Genomic DNA, 17061 nt, shown 5'->3' on the forward strand with positions numbered 1-17061 from the left:
CATCAATCTGAACACGAACAGAGGGGTCACACTAACAGCAGATTTGGAAGAGAGTCTGTATGGATGCGCACAGAACCATCACCATTACATCACATTCATATTACACTGCAAGAAAGGCAAAAGCAAAGGTGAACCCTACCTGTGTCTGCTCAGTGGTTTCTGGCTGCTCCAGCTGTCCTTGCTCCGTTGCTGCAGTTTGCTGTTCAGCTCATTAATGATGCTGGGCTTCATGCTGGAGGCCGGGGGGTAAATCTTCCTTCCCTCCAGGAATGGCCCTGTCTGACCCCCAGCGTCCCCAGCCATCTGCCCGTCACCCCATAGGGGCTTCATCTCCGGGGTGTGTGGCCGCTCAAAATATGGCGAGGTGGGACGCCCCAGATTCTGTGTGTCCCTCATCCCGTAGCTGTCCTGTCCACTGTCATCCTCCCGCTCATCCGCCTCCTCCTCTTCTGGCTCTTCCCTCCGTCGGTGAGAGTGGAAGGAGGGCGGGGCGGTGCTGGTCTGTCTGCGTAGATCTCCGGCGCGGCTCCCCTCCCTGAACCTGTTGGCCTTGGGGTAGGTTGAGGTCGCTGCTGTGGCGGTCTGCATTTCAAATGTTTGTCCGTCCAGGTAGCTCATGTAAGACTCCAGCAGATCACCCTCCCCAGTCCCACCACCTCTCTCCCCTCTGTCCAGCCTGTCTCCCCGCACCCCGGGTCCGCTCAGACCCAGGATGCTGTCCAGGTGGTGGTCGCTGCTGCTGCGGCTGTCCAGCTCTTCGATCCCGGAGTCCACCACCGTCTCCAGGGAACCTCCTGACTTGGCGCCGGGTGGTGGCCGGTGCTCGGCCGCCCTGCGGCCTCCCGCTGTGGTTGCAGAGGAGGCAGCGTGTGCGCGCCCCTGCTGGTAGAGCTGGGCAGAGGTGCTTGTGGTGGTGGCAGCAGTGGTGACGGTCGCGGGGGCACAGCTAGCGGTCGTGGTATGGGAGGCAGTGCCCCTGGGAGGGGCTGAGGTGGCAGCAGTCATGGAGGAAGTAGGGGGCTGGCCGCGGTAGGCCGGAGGTGGCGCAATAGCATGGGGAGGGGGTGTCGGAGAGGAGGAGCGCCCTGGGACGTGGGTGCTGTTATAAAGGTGGTGGGGGTGCGACATGGAGAAGGGTCTGTGGTAGGAGCCAGGCGGAGGCGGGGGAGTAACCGATGGGGGAGGCTGGGCGGCGCCCGAGGTGGGCTGGAGGTTAGAGGGCGAGGGAGGGGGCAGGGGGTTGGGGGACGTCTGCGACGGGGAGGGGGCCGACTGGGTCAGGTTGGCCACCTCACTGTCGTAAGACGTGAGGCTGGAGGCGGTAGAGTCCCCCGCCTGTGGAGAGGGGAGGGGCTGGTGTGCCGGGAAGCAGCCGAATGTCTCCTTTTGAACAGGCGGGGCCAGCGGAGGTGGTGGTGGAGGGGGAGGAGGCGGAGGGGGCTGCTGCTGCTGCTGCTGGCGGGAGGTTGGTGGATAGTTGCTGCCGACCGCCCCGCGCTGCAAGTACCCCGACATGGCCGCCGTGCCGCCCCTGTCAAAGCTATTGGCGAACTCTAAGGGAGGGGGGAGGGGTTCCACAAAGGCAAACTCGTCGTCTGCGTCGACCGAGGGGGCGGGGGGAGGAAGGACCATCAGGCCTGACCCACCACTCCCCCCGCCGTGTCCTGTCTGTTGAGCGCTGGTGGCGGGAGGGGAGGGAGGTGTGACGGACATGATGTAGCCACCAGCCTCGCTCTCCATCCTGAGGAAATTGGGTCTCCGGGGCTGCTGGGACTGAGAGGCGCTTTCGGCGGCAGCCGCTACATTCACGGCCGCTTGCTCTGCCCTCCTCAGGTACTCTTCCCTCTCCCTTGATATATCCCTCCTTTCCCTTTCCCTCGAAATCTCCCTCTCCCTGACCCTTTCCCTCGACAACTCCCTTTCCCTCGTCAACTCCCTCTCCCTCGTCAACTCCCTCTCCCTCTCCCTCGACCGCTCCCTCTCCCTCTCTCTTTCCCTCTCTCTCTCCCTTTCCCTCGACTCCTCCCTTTCCCTTGAAAGCTCCCTTTCTCTCGACAGCTCCCTGTCCCTTGACCGCTCCCTTTCTCTATCTCTTGACCTCTCCCGTTCCCGTTCTCTCTCCTTGTAGATGGGCTGGTAAGGCTGGGACTGGTAGTGGTGCGTGTGGACAGTTTTGTCCTCTGAGAAGCGCACCCTCAGCCCCTCCCTGGCCCCTCCGCCCTCCCTCTCTCGTTCTCCTCCAGAGCCGTCTTCGGCCCAGGCACTCCCGGCCCCCCGGAGGATCCTCGGTGAGGGCGGCCGGCCGACGCTGGGCGTGGTGGCAGCCAGAGAGGACGAGGTGACCAGGTAGGAAGAGCTGGAGGACTGGGCAGAGGATGCCACCGGCTGAGAGGTGACAGTCGACGAAGGGAACGCCCCCACACTGGACATCTGTCGGCCAAGGTGGTGCTCAGCCCCCCTCCTCAACCTGCCGTCGTCCTTCAGCGCACGCTCCCTGGCAGCCAGGGCCAAACCCAGGGGGGACGAGGGGTCCAACACTTTCCCCGTTAGTGGGTGGATGAAAGTGGTGGTGCTGGAAGACGGCGGCTGCTGGCGGCCCGGCCCACCGTAGAAGTCGGCGGGCACAGACTTGGGCTGATAGTCCACTGCTGGAGACACATACTCAGGGAGGCCAAAGGCCGGGGGCATGCTGCGAGTGTGGTGAATGAAGGTGTCACCGGAGAACATGCCCTCGTCTATGGACTTGGACGGCCGCAGTCGCGTGGCAGAGCCGTCGGCCAGGGCGCTCAGCTGTGGCTGTGAGTGCTGAGACCTCGTCAGGCCTCCCATGTCTACCGCTCCACCGCTCATTCCATTGTCTTCCTCGGCGGACATGAAAAAGGGGGCATTTTTTCTTCGTGCTTCGTGAAAGCGCTCCCGATCCCGGCGGGCCGCACCCACGATCGCAGCGCCAAACTGGCTGGTAAAGTCCACGTTGTCTTGGGCTCGGATGGACGGCAGGGATGGGGGTAAAGGGGCCGGAATAGAGGGCGGGGCAGGGGGCTGTGCAGCTGGTGTGGAGGGCGGAGGTCCGTGGGGGCTTTTCGAGGCTCCATCTGCCTCCCCTGAGGGAGGAGGGTCGGTCTCCATGCTGCTGCCCTGGCTGCTTCGCCCACTGCTGCTGGTGGAGGGGGCTTTGACAATGATGGTGGGAATGGGAATGGAGCTTTTCTCCACGGCCCCCTTGCTCCCCAGCGTCCCCTGACCTGCACGCAAATCCTCCACTTTGGACTGTTTCACCAGAGGAACCTTGGTTCTCCGGGCCCCTGCTTTAGCCACCCCAGCGGCGCTGCGGTCCACTCGCTGGGGATGGCTCTGGGTAGTCTGTTGTTGCTGGGGGATAACTGTCGCAATGCTGGAAGGCGGGACAGCGGTGCTGTAGCCTCTCCTCAGACCCGCTGCTTTGGCACCGCCACCTGCCCCCGCAGCAGCTGCAACAGGCTCCCCCGGATAGGAAACCTTCCGAGAAGCAGTCCTGCCCAGAGCTGAGTGGGCGGCAGCATGTGCATAGGCTGGCGTGTGCTCCACCCCTCCACCCCCGGGTGGGCCCGTGCTGGGCCCCCCCGCCCTCTCCCTGCCCCCATGGGTGAAGTGTACAGACTGGGAGTAGAGCTGGTAGTGTGAAGAGGTGGAGGTGGCGGAGGCGACAGAAGGCTGCTGGGATGACTTGCCTCCTCGCCAGCCCAGTGGCGGGGCGGAGGAAAAGGGAGGATCTGGCGGGGCGGTGGTCGGGGGTGGGGGGATGTCCTCAGGACCCGGCACAGAGAGGCTGCGGGTAAACTTCATGGCCGGAGGATGCAGGAGGAACTGCTTCTCGTCTTCAGCCGTCCCTGCAGTGCACAGTTCACCAACAGCAAGAAAAATAGATAGTGGTGAGAAAGACAAATAAGGATTTAAATGGATGGGGAGAGAGGCTGAGAGATACAAATGGCAAAAAGGTAGAACAGGAGAGAAAGATGAAGGAGAACAGGGGAAGTAGTTTGGGGGGAAAGCATGCACTGGGTGCAGCGAGGGGAAAAAATGGTTGAGGGTGATGTATGAGAGTGTCTATCTAAATCTGCCTGCCCATCTACCTGCCACCCAGTCTGTCCTCAGCTCTGTGTTCTGTTAGTTTATAAGTCTGTTAGTGTAGTAGTATGTAAGTAAACATTCCACAAAACAAAAAGGCAGCTGAACAGCTTCACACATGGTCTTGGTTTACATGGTCATCAGAAAGCATAATATGTCAAGAGTTATGGCACAACCTCAGTGAACGACAAACTAGGAAACAAGTCGATAATACAAGGTAATGCCTCATTCATGTCTTATGACGGTGTCACATGCTGAAAAAATAGCAGATCTACAATCTCACAACCTGTCACAAACGCAATGCATTGTGAGCTTGCAACTCAGGACATTTTGGCGCACAACACTGTCATACAACAAAGTATAAATCTAGCTTAAGCAGGCCTAATCAAGGCCTTTCAATAGGTGTCGTTTGACATAAAACACATGTTCTTTGTCGAGTGAAAGTGTTGTGCGGCAAAGTTGAACTTACGGTAGCCTCAAGTCAACACTGACACAGATACATGACTGGATATAACAAATAGTAGTAGAGTTAGTATAAGAATCAAGAAGGTTTATTTGTTACTACTCATACAGGTACAAATAGCAACATGTCTGTATTACTTCGCTGCTTGTACCTGTATGCGTATATAGTACTGTATAAGACAGACAGACAAACTTCTTGTCTTGAGAGTACAAACACAAGCACAAGCACAGTCATCTGAGAAGATATACAGTATACAGCAGAAAGCTTTGAGCAGCATAAGCTACCGCAGAGACTTAGACAAACGTAGTTGGCCACAGACAGACAGGTGGGCACAGCAAAAGACCACTACCGTTCTAGAGGACAGACATACAGGTGGACAGAGGGGGCAGACAGACAGACAGACAGCCTCACCGATGGACCTCTGGCGCAGCATACCGTGCTGTGGAGCATGGGCCGAGGTGTATTGGCTACGGTCATAGCCGAGGCCAGACCCCGATGACGTCATCCCCATCCCCGATTGGTCATAATTTGGCTGCTTGAAGCACACAAAGCATGTGAGGAGGGGGAAAAACTGGTTAAAAGCTAGAAGAGTAAAACAGTTATTGTGTTAAAATATTACACAGTAAAATGGACTCTTACAGTATATAGGGTTTAAGTGGCTACTGTACATTAACACCCAGTATTTTGCTGTTGGGGAATTGGGGAACAGTACACAGTTCAGTTGAGGTAAAGAAATGGTCAAAATGACCCCAAAAATGTAGCATTATCGTCTAAAGCCTGATTCATACTTCATCGCACAACAGTGTCACTCGTCAAAAATAGCAAACCTACAAGCTCACAACTATTTTTGGCGCGTGACACCAACGTGCAACGAAGCGTGAATTAGGCTTAAGTGTCAGGGTGTTACCATAGGAACATACTGGAGAAACTGTTTCACTCAATCTTGTGACGGGGTGGATTGCACCAGTGAACATCGAACAACTCTCAGTCAATACACGCAGCTCATATCCTTGCCATACAGCACCGATTCTCAACGTGGGGTGTGGGGACCCCCAGGGGTCCTTGAGGGGGTTCCAGATTATTCATTTTTTACCCCCTTTTTCTCACCAATGTAGATGCCAATTGATTCCTCCCCACACACATGCTATGTTGTGTGAGGAGCCCCCACCGGGAGGATGTAGAGCACTGCAGGCACTTTAACTCTGCACCACCCAAGCTCCCTAGCTAACTGATTGATTCTTGGGAACCAAATGGAACCGTGTCTCAATATGACTCTGTAAATCTGAGTGTGTACACCCTCTGGTTCCATTTGTACACTCTCAGAGTTAAATTAACTCTAAAGATTTTACAGTGTAGATTGGCATTCCTGGGATAAAAATCCTATAAAATGGGTGTCCGTGGCGGCGTGGCCTAATGCAAATCTAACTGGGGTTCCTTGCAGTTAAAAAGGTTGAGAATCACTGCCATACAGTACACACGAAAATGCAACAGAGAGATTCCTAGATCTTTCAGAGAGTGCGCACGCAAGCACACATACAGTGCACACACCTCATTGCCATAGATGCTGCGGCCTCGCTCTCTTTTTGGCCCCTGACCCCTTGTCCCAGGCCCCTCATTGGTGCTGATTGTCTGCTGAGCTGCTGCCAGAATCTCATCTAGTTTATCTGAAGGAGAGAGAGAGAGAGAGAGAGAGAGAGAGAGAGAGAGAGAGAGAGAGAGAGAGAGAGGAGTTAAGAGTTGTAGAGGTCAGGTGAAATGGAAATTAAGAAAGGCTGTATAACAAATTGCAGTAAAAGACTGAGACAGGTGGGTGAGAGATCAGTGGAGGGGAGGAGGTATTCAGGCTCTGCCCTCCGTCACACCGTCAGGACCAGGGGTCTTCAACAGGGGGTCCGGAACCCCTAGCGGGTCCTCAGAGTTACTACAGGGGGGGGGGGGGGGGGGGGGGGGCGCCAAATCTTTGTGTGATAGGATAGTTCTTTTAAATTAACAACTTGAACCCTCGCATCCCTATTCTGAGGAGAACTTTATAACCAAAAATAGCAGATCTACAAGCTGAGCTTGTAGATCGGCTATTTTGGGCAAATAGGTTTGGTGTAGAGGTAAAAAAAAGAGCAGACCAAGTACAATGTGAAAGGTCAAGTTTACTAAGTATTGATGATTTAAGTGGTTACATGTCTAAAAAAACACATTAACATGAATCCAACATAGACAGACAACAGTGGTGTCAAACAATTCTATGAATCTATCTATGAAATCGATGAAATTCTGCAACACAGTTCTATACAACATGAAGAGGGGGTCCCTGCTTCATCTAAGGGGTCCTTGGCCTGAAAACGTTGAAGACCCTTGAACTAGAGACATGACCGCTTCCCTGACACTACTGGACATAGCGGTACGTAGATGTGTTACACAGTGAATTTAACTGTAGTCTGATAGTGTACAAGTAACCAAATTGATCCTTAAGAATCCACTTGGTTGCATTTGTAACCATTTACAAATGGGCAAATTAAAATGGATCAGTTCAACACAGATCATGATTTTACTGTGTGCCCTGCAAAATGAGTGTCAGTTTGATGATTCAACGATCTCACGTACTCAAAGCCATCTGATAGACTGTCCTCTTCTTCTCCGTAATCTGTGACGAATCGAATTCTACGGGGAAGACAAACAGCAATACATGAAGATGACAAAGATGTGCGTCTTGACAACAAGTGTTGTAGTTTTATTCTAAACAGGTACAGCACAAACATGTTGTGGAGGAAGGGGCAAAAGGGCGGGGCGGGAGGGCATGGTGGTTCGTCGGGAGCAAGCACGTACCTGATTTTTTTTTCCAAGGGGTAGCAGCTGGAAAGAGGACAAAGGGAGACTTAAGACTTTGGCAGGAGAGAAACTGCAATACTGTCATTACAGTGAATGCTAATCATATTCCCAAGAGCCTCACAAACTGAGTCACCTCGCCAGGCTTCAAGATCTTAAGATGCACGAAAGAACGAACTGCACACACCCACACTTTGACACTGCCGAGCCATGCACACTTCTAGTGTTACAGTAAATATCGCCGTTGTCGGGTGGAAACTTTGTATGACCAAGACCGTTCGTTTTGTATTTATCAATTTAAAAATGAACTAAACTAGTGAAAATAGCAGATCTACAAGCAATAGCAGATCAGATCAGCTGTTTTCACTACTTTTGTGCGACAGCCTTGTATGATGAAGCAGGGCTTTACTTGGTGAAAAAACGTACAAACTTGAAATTTGGAGATACGAGGTTTCTGCCCGACAGTGACGATATGCTAGGCAAGGATGAATTGCTGCTTGTTCTCTCTCCACGATCTCATGCATGCATGCAGCGCACACAGTCACACACACACACACACACACACACACGCACGCACACACACAGAATTAGTCTAAAGATAACTCCCACCTCTCTCCACTGTTAGGTTGTTAACATCCAGTTAGCGTTGATGAGGAAATGTAGAAGGGGACAGAGGAACAACAGGGTTAAGAGTCAAAATGGTGCAAGTCCATGAGGTGCATAGGGGCAGGAGGTAATAGGTGACCCGTCAGTGTACAAATTAAGGTGCCGATTGGAGTGTAAACTGAAACAGGCTAGGGTTGTGTGGCATGTGTGTGGAAGCTCATCAGTACAGTATCTAGTTCAACAATATCTTACTTGAGTAACGCCTCAATGTCTATAGCTGCTGACCTGTTTGTTAACATTGTGACATCACATTGTTGCGACATCTCCTCATCAAAGATCAAACCCTGAATATCCATACATGGAGACGACTGGATCATCACCTAGATCTCCATATATGGAGCTGAGCTCTACATCTGATAACCAGATGATGCCCTGTTAGGGTAACCACACTAATAGAATATTAATAATAATGTTATGCCCATCAATATTAAGCCCATATCTGGGAATGCCCATACAATAGAATCCCTTTTATGCCATCAATTTTAAGCCCATATTGCGCGACCTCGCGCTTTTCGCCCTTAGGCGTCTTACTGGTATAACATACTGTATCTCAAACAGTTACGGACTCATTGTTAACCGTAAGATTCCAGTTGTTCACTTAGAAACCTTGAATTAAGGTCATTATGTTACGCTGTACATCTCTACATCAACAAATCCCAAATATTATGTACAGTGACATCACATCTGAACCTGTTCAATCGACGCTCAATTGAAGAAAGAAAAGAAGGGGCAAAAAAATAAATGATGAAAGGATTCGCGAAAAGTGCAGAAAACATTTCCATTAAATGCCCCTGGCCTGCTCTCTATGCAGCATGACTTCCAGGTGAACTGGGACACTGCATCAAAACACGGAGGTAAGACGGTTTAATGGCCATCACTGCTAAATGAATTCTATGCATTAGAATAAGCATATGGCATGGCTTCCTCACACATTCTGCTCCTTTCACCTTGCCTCAGATGGAGGCGGTGGCAAATGACATCCTAAGTTTGAGTGCATCTCCAGCACCCCGCATCTGAATGCTGAAGTCATATGCCACCACTAATTGGAAAAATAAACAGGGCTTTTATTTCCCCCTACATCGAGTTATAAATAATTCTAAAATGATTTGCAGGTGTACTCTATCGGGTTGTGTGTGTCACTGTAATATAAGTGTTGTTGCGTGTACTGGAAGAAGACGCCTCACCGCTAGCAGGCGTGTGAGGTACAGTACCATGGTACATATCGTCACTGTCGGGCAGAAACCTAGTATCTCCAAGTTTCAAAAGTGTATGTTTTTTCACAAAATAAAGCCCTGCCTCATCATATAAGGCCGTCGGACAAAGGTAGTGAAAACAGCAGATCTACAAGCACACAACGCCTCGCACCGCGAGGCGGTGTGTGCTTGTAGATCGTCTGTTTTCACTAGTTTAAATAATTTTTAACGGTTTTGGACATACAAGGTTTCCACCCGACAGCGAAGATATGTAGCAAGCACTGGCCTGTCGGTGGGTGAGTGGTTGTTGGTGTTGCGGTGGAGGTGATGGTGGAGGTTTCAAGGGTCAGGGAACTCGTATCCGTGTGCGGGCTGGGGGGGCTCATGCTGTGCACTGAGCGGGTTGAGTCAGACCACAGAGGATGGGGGTGGGGGTGGGGTTGGAAGGGCAGTGGAGGCAGAACGCGGGTTATAGAGGAGCGGAGCAAAGGGTCGATTCTCTCTACACTCAATCTGGCCCACGTCAGATCCTGGCTCACAGCAGCAGACGGGGACATAATAGCCACTGTGCATTGGGGCAGAGGTGTGGGACAGGCCCCAGGGTCCCCAGAGGAGGACATTTGCAAAAGAAGTGAAGTATTGGTGGAGGTCTGCGGAGCGGGCCAGAGCAGCCTGGTGGCTTTTCCTCTAACCGCTCCACATGTCATTGGCCGTCATAAATCATCACCTGCTCACCGAGCATGCCCAGTGCAGACAGCGGCGGCAGCAGCAGCCACAGTTCTCCCTTCTCAGTGACACCCACCCCCAGTAGCGTTACCATGGCAACAAACACTTGCCAAGTGTTGGTGTTTTTGTGTGCGTGCATGTATGTATGTATGTATGTATGTATGTATGTATGTATGTATGTATGTATGTATGTATGTATGTATGTATGTATGTACTGTGTGTATGTACTGTGTGTATGTATGTATGTATGTATGTATGTATGTATGTATGTATGTACTGTATGTATGTATGTATGTATGTATGTATGTATGTATGTATGTATGTATGTATGTATGTATGTATGTATGTACTGTATGTATGTATGTATGTATGTATGTATGTATGTACTGTGTGTATGTACTGTGTGTATGTACTGTATGTATGTATGTATGTATGTATGTATGTATGTATGTATGTAAGTTTGTATGTATGTATGTATGTATGTATGTATGTATGTATGTACTGTATGTATGTATGTATGTATGTATGTATGTATGTATGTATGTATGTATGTATGTATGTACTGTGTGTATGTACTGTGTGTATGTACTGTATGTATGTATGTATGTATGTATGTATGTATGTATGTATGTATGTATGTATGTATGTATGTACTGTGTGTATGTACTGTGTGTATGTACTGTATGTATGTATGTATGTATGTATGTATGTATGTATGTATGTATGTGTATATGTATGTACCCTTGTTCCCTATTGGGCTTGGCACATTTCCACATGTCATACGTATCTTCTTATTTTTTCACTAAAAAGCAACTGCAATGTAGTGCATTTGAAACTACATTGCAGTGCACATCATGGGGTGATCACTGCTTGCCTCCTGTGATTTTATTTTTTTTATTTTTTTTATCTTTGTTTGTTTTCTGTTTATTTCGTTGCTGAGTGAGGTCAGCAGACAAAGTGACGTGAGTGAGAGGAAAAAAACCTGGGTGAAATGTGCCAATATCAACAGGAAACAACGATATGTATGTACAGTATGCGTGCGTGCGTGTGCTTGCATAGACATGTGTGTTCCTTCCATGGAGAGCTGACGGACAATAGTTTTAGTTAAAGCTAGGATTGGCTAGGGGGGTAGGGAGGTGCAGTGGGGTAGGAACAGAAGGGGGGGGGGGGGGGCAGTGAGAGAAGGGACCACCGGGTGCGGGGTGGGTTGGGAGGGTTACCTGTAGTGGGGGTGCTCGTAGTGACAGTGTGGAACCTCTGAAAGAACAGTGAAATGCATTGAGACTCTCATCCATGGCGGCAGCTCATTGTCTGCTGCTGTCGCTGATCTATTCCAGGGGTTTTCAAAGTGGGTGACGGGGCACCCTGGGGTGCCGCGACGGCAGTCCAGGGTTGCCACGAGATCATTTGATAATATTTGGAATTTATTTGGACACTTGAAAAAATATTTAGTATCATTTTAATCAAAGTTATTTTCAGTCAGTTCTAACCAAAATGGCTATTATCGCAACGTTTTCCTCGCAACATAATCACTAAAATATCGTCACTGTCAGGCAGAAACCTTGTATTTCCAAGCTTCAGGACCGTCGCACAAAAACTAGTGAAAACAGCCGATCTACAAGCACACAACACCTCGCGATGCGAGATGTTGTGTGCTTGTGGATCTGCTGTTTTCACTAGTTTAGTACATATTTTAGATGATAAATACAAAACGAACGGTTTCCACCCGACAACGACGATATGCTATAAATATAAGGTGCTGGGAGTGAAAATTATAATGTAGGGGTGCCTCGGATTAAAAAATATATATTTATGGGATGCCCTGAGACAAAAAAGTTTGGGAACCCCTGATCTATTCCACGCTCCCTGCACCTGTACGTCCCTCCCACATTCTATCACCCTATGGAACTCACACGTTACTCACACTTTCTTAGGGTCGTCTATATTTAACACCAATCCCACCCCACCCCTGCCCTTCCACACTTTCACTGTTCCCTCATCCTCCTCCTACTCCATTTTCCTCCAACTTACCCTGACGTACTGTTCTTAACCTGTGCTGCAACTACAGCTCTGTGTCCCTCTCTCTCCGCTGTCTCTTGCGCCTCCCCTTCCTATCCGTCCTCCTCTCCCCCCTATGCTGATGTTTGTGGTCTTTGATCCACCCCAGCCTCCTCTCTCTCTCCTCTCTCCTCCATAATGATCTTACCCATCTCCTCCAGCTCTGAAGTCATGGATTTGGAGCGCAGAGCGAGGGCTGCACCGCTCATTCTTTTACTCTGTTGGGGGACTGGAGGGAGAGAGAGAGAGAGAGAGAGTGTGTTAGATATAGAGAGAGTGGTAGAGAGAAATAAAGAAAGACAGAGAGAGACAGAGAAAGAGAGAAAAGTCAGGGAGTCAAATCAAATCATGTGAGGTCTTTTAAAATTTTAGCCTAGTTGAAATTATTTATTTTTTATTATACTCTGATTTGATATACATCATCATCATCATCATCACCACCATCATAATCATTATTATCATCAGAATCATTATTAGTATCATCATCGTCGTCATCATCGTCATCATCATCATCATCATCATCATCATCATCATCATCATCATCATCATCGACACCACTTGTCTCTTACTTTTCTTTCTGGGGCCTATATCCTCCATGTCAGGGTTGCGAGTTACCATGACAACTTTGACCATGAGGCTGTTACCACCTTGCCTGATCATGTTGACGACCTGCCGATGTCCCACCTTCACTACATTCTGACCATTCACCTGGAGGGGAAGCAACAAGGCCACGTGAGAATGAGAGAGAGCGTGCGAGAGAGGAAGAGCGTGACATTCAGAGACATAATAAGGACTGAAAGTCAGTTGAAGGTTTCACCCCATAGATAGGGTATCAAAAGCACGACTGGTCCTAAATCCATAATGCAACACGTCGCTGTTAGGCAGAAACCATGTATGTCCATGGACCTGTGTTCCCTGTTTATGGGCATGTCATTATACGTTGGTGAAACGTTAAAGAGGTTGTGCCATAGTTTTGTACTTTTTCTGTTTTGTATGTGTCTATGGAGTTGACATTACTCTAATAGACCCCCAGGTGTGGTTATAATGTGCAGATTTGTCTTCCCTGTGTATTTTTGGTTACTTCCTGAAAGCTGAAAGACCGGGCCTCAAAAGGCCCAGTCGAAAAACACAGATTAAATGACATCATAAACTCATCCCCTCCCCTTTTACCATTCACCCAACACTGTGGGTGTGGCTAACCTCAGCTGGGTCACCAACCACCAGACAACAATGCATACTTAATGAACTGGTGGGTGTGGCCACATAAAAACTTTTTTTGAAAGAATCTTCCTCCTAGTATAATCATAATAACTGATCAACATGTTTTAGTGGGGGATATCATGGCACTGCATCTTTAACAAAATGTTGGAAAATTTTCAAAATAGCAAAAATAACGGATCTTCAAGCTCACATCGCAACACGTTGTGCACTTATAGATCGTCTATCTCTGCTAATAACGCTGGTACACAACAACGTGTAAAACAGGGCGTTGATTTATTTAACCAGAAAAAGAGTATGAAGATACAAGGTTTCTGGCCGACGGCAACAAACAGCAACTAATCTCACACCTCTATCAAGAAGTCCCCCATCCTGAGACCAGCTCTCCAGGCTACACCGCCCTCGTCTACAGACTCCAGGTACTGCAGCGCGGGGAAGGCTGGAGTAGGAGTGAACTCCTCGATGGGAGTCTGAGCTGGAGGGGACATACGAGAGAGACAGGACGTGCAGAGAATGTTAGAGAGGCAGGGTCTGACATTTCTAAAAGCGCCTTTTGGTGAAAATAGCAGACCTCCAAGCTCACAAGAGGTCGGCTATTTTCGGTGCTTGATACCACACTGAACTAAGCATATAATCAAGTAAATGCTGGAGATGTGGCGTAACGGCATGGACTTTTATAGAGAGGGCAATTCTTCAACATAAGATGCTGCATTCAAGTGCAGGAGAGTTTGGACAAGGCAATTATCTTGAATACTGCCTTCAGGTATGGCATGGAAAGAGGGAATTTGTGTTTCTTTTACATAGTAAAAACTGCATTCATGGTCTGGAGAGGGCACTTTTTACAGATGGATAAAGGGGCAGGCCCCTTTGATGTCTATGTGTGCTCGTGCCAGAGAGAGACCACAGTTGGAGAGTCAAAGAGACAATAATGCAGTAGGTATGTGATAGCCCTGCAACATACAGTATGCATGCATTATATTCTATGAGAACAAATCCCAATGAAATTACAGGATGTGTGCATGAGAGAGACTGAGAGAGGCACCCAGAGAGAGTGAGAGAAAGAGAGAGAGAGAAAGAGAGGAAGATGGAGAGAGGGGAAGAGAGAGATAGAGAGGGAAAGGGAGAGAAAGAGCAAGAGCGAATGGTCATGCTTGTCTCCATCCTCATGGGTCTATCTTACCTTTGCCCCTCGTAGCACAAAACCGAATCCTTCACTGTCTTTTTCTGCAGAAGCACTGTCTTCTCCTTGATTATATAGTCACTATTAGAGAAGGACAGAAAACAGCAAGCAGAAGAGAGAGAGGGAGGGAGGGAGAGAGTTACAGACAACTTGGAAAGTGAAGAGAGTGAGAGAGACTACAGTATACAGTATACAGTGTATCCACACACTGCACCAGAAGGGAACCTTAATCCTTGGAGCGGGGTGGTGTTTTTTTTTGGGGGGAGGGGGTTCAGAGAAGGCTGCATCAACCTTGATTAGTATTTTTTCAACCACATGAACTAATACATTTTTAAATGTATCACAGGAACGAACTCCTCCCCCTCCCCATTTGACCCACATCCCCATACGCAATGTGTCTAACTTCCTGTGACCTCATTGACCAGGTGGAAACGTCGATCACCATCACCCACCACCACCACCACCACCGCCACCACCAACCGCAGAATGGCTTTCCTATGCTCTTGTGTTCAGGGGTGTCCCCCAAATTCTGGGCCCTGGGTACAAGGATTCACTCACATTTTGTGCTTTAACTATTGAAAAATAGCAGATATACAAGTTCACAGCTCTGCAAGCTTGTAGATATGCTATTTTTGTCTTTAAGTATTTCAAATCCCTCTAAGGTTTTTTGGAGAAAAAAAAATATGTTTCTGTATGAGTGGTGCTCAAACCTTTAATGTGAAGGACCCCAAAAATTATATGTATTTTGGCCACGGACCCCATCTCAAAATAAATAGTTCCACCCCCCCCCCCCCCCCAGAAGCAAAGTTTGAGTTACAAATGTTCGCTTAAAAAATACATATATTCAAAGATTTGCACACATTTTCACGACTTTTCAAAAAATAGCAGCTCTACAAGCTTGCACCGAGTGCCGCGCTGTGAGCTTGTATATCTGCTATTTTTCAATAGCTAAAGTATAACATAATTAAGGCCCCTCCACCTTGGGCCCTAGTAACTCAGTCCCCCCCCCCCCCCTTGTGACGCCCCTGTGTATGTTTGACAGCAAGCCCAGAGATGGTCTCTCCAGAATCTCAGCAAAAGATGCTATATATGATGATGATGGTGCTGCTTGTTGCCTCAGCAACAGCTAGGAACTTACTGGACGCAGGGAAAACCTGCTCGCTGGTGGAGGTCTGTGCTGGAGAGCAACATATGCAAAGCCGGCACTGTCTAATGGCTCAGTATTAGTCATCAGCAGAAAGAGATGGAGGATACCTCACATGTGGACCAGATAGAATGAGAGGAGGTGAGGTTCATCTGTTTTTATGCGGAAACGTCACCCTTATGAGCACAACACAATGGAGGAGGAATGGGCGATTAATGACAGCTCCCAGGGGGAGATTAATGATCGCTCGCCACAGCAGCCCTATCATATAGTCTCTAATATATAGAGTAGAGTATATGCCGTAATAGGGTTGCTGTGTGGAAGCAACCCACAAGAACCGCAAACATGTGCCTGCCTGCTCACAACGAGCAAAGCTTATCGTCGTTGTGGGGTGGAATCCTCGTATCTCCAGGTTTAAAATTTGTATGTTCTTTTCGCAAAGTAAAGCCCTGCTTCATCGTACAAGGCAGTCGCACAAAAGTAGTGAAAACAGCTGATCTACAAGCACACAACGCCTCGCGGTGCGTTGTGTGCTTGTAGATCGGCTGTTTTCACTAGTTTAGTTCATTTTTGAGCGGTGGTAAACCGCTCCATAGAGTGGCTGTGCGTGTGTCTGTAGCCATTTCTCCTCAGCGTTTTGCCATAGCAATGTGTGTGTGTGTAGCCTGTACTTGTCATGTGAAGCTCAACCAATCCTAGACTTGTAGCCTGTACATCCTGAAAACACGACCACCGCTCACTTCACATTGGGTGTGATTTTTAAATGATAAATACAAAACGAACGGTTTTGGACATACAAGGTTTCAACCCGACAACGACGTTATGTTTACAGTATACAACGACGCGTACGCTGACGTCCACTATGATGGCCATCTCCGTGCTCAACACAGAGTACGGCGCAGTAAGTGCTGCAACACGTAGAACTGCCAGCTCTGTCAGAGAGGATTTGATGGATGAATAGATGAACATCCTTCTCATGTCTCTCACGAGGTTCGCTGGAGTGGAGTAGGTAAGCTGAAGGATTGATAGTTAGGAGGTTAGGATACCAAGAGGGCCGTAAAGCGTAGCTGTAGGACTGTAACAATCCTTACAGCTCTGTAACTCTGAGAGTGTACAATTACCCAAATGCGTGGTGTTAACACAAAGGGTTTTACTGCTCTGGAATGGTTACCAAATGATTCAAAGAATCCAGTGTAATTTGAGTCCTGAACTAAATGATAAGAAACCAGTGATTCATCCACTAATGCCAGTCATTCAAGGCAGCTGTTGAGGTAGTGAAAAGGGCCCTCCGTCTTTCAGCGACAGGCACTTACACTCCACTCCAGCTGTGGGCTACGTCACATGGAGGATTTTTATCAATGGAATTACCAGCCACGTACAGTCAGCCTTGCCAGAGAGACAGAGGGACAAATACTGTAGATAGTCAGTCATACACAGGCAGGTGAGTGGCTTTAACCCAGTGGTTCTCAAACTTGGGGTCGGGACC

At 48.9% G+C, this 17061-nt stretch overlaps 1 protein-coding gene across 1 annotated transcript in view; it reads right to left on the reverse strand.

Moving 5' to 3' along the window:
• shank1 (SH3 and multiple ankyrin repeat domains 1) overlaps positions 1 to 17061 on the reverse strand; it is a gene marked incomplete at both ends in the record, with an annotated part of 76111 nt that overhangs the window by 6335 nt on the left and 52715 nt on the right. Inside the window, 10 exon segments of the mRNA XM_080723267.1 lie at positions 140 to 3869; positions 4982 to 5102; positions 6119 to 6234; positions 7169 to 7225; positions 7391 to 7417; positions 12182 to 12262; positions 12603 to 12741; positions 13602 to 13721; positions 14432 to 14475; positions 14478 to 14512. Coding sequence (XP_080579393.1) covers positions 140 to 3869; positions 4982 to 5102; positions 6119 to 6234; positions 7169 to 7225; positions 7391 to 7417; positions 12182 to 12262; positions 12603 to 12741; positions 13602 to 13721; positions 14432 to 14475; positions 14478 to 14512 — 4470 coding nt within the window.

This window comes from Nannobrachium achirus (assembly GCF_963921795.1).
Source record: "Nannobrachium achirus genome assembly, chromosome: 4".
Classification (NCBI taxonomy): domain Eukaryota; kingdom Metazoa; phylum Chordata; class Actinopteri; order Myctophiformes; family Myctophidae; genus Nannobrachium; species Nannobrachium achirus.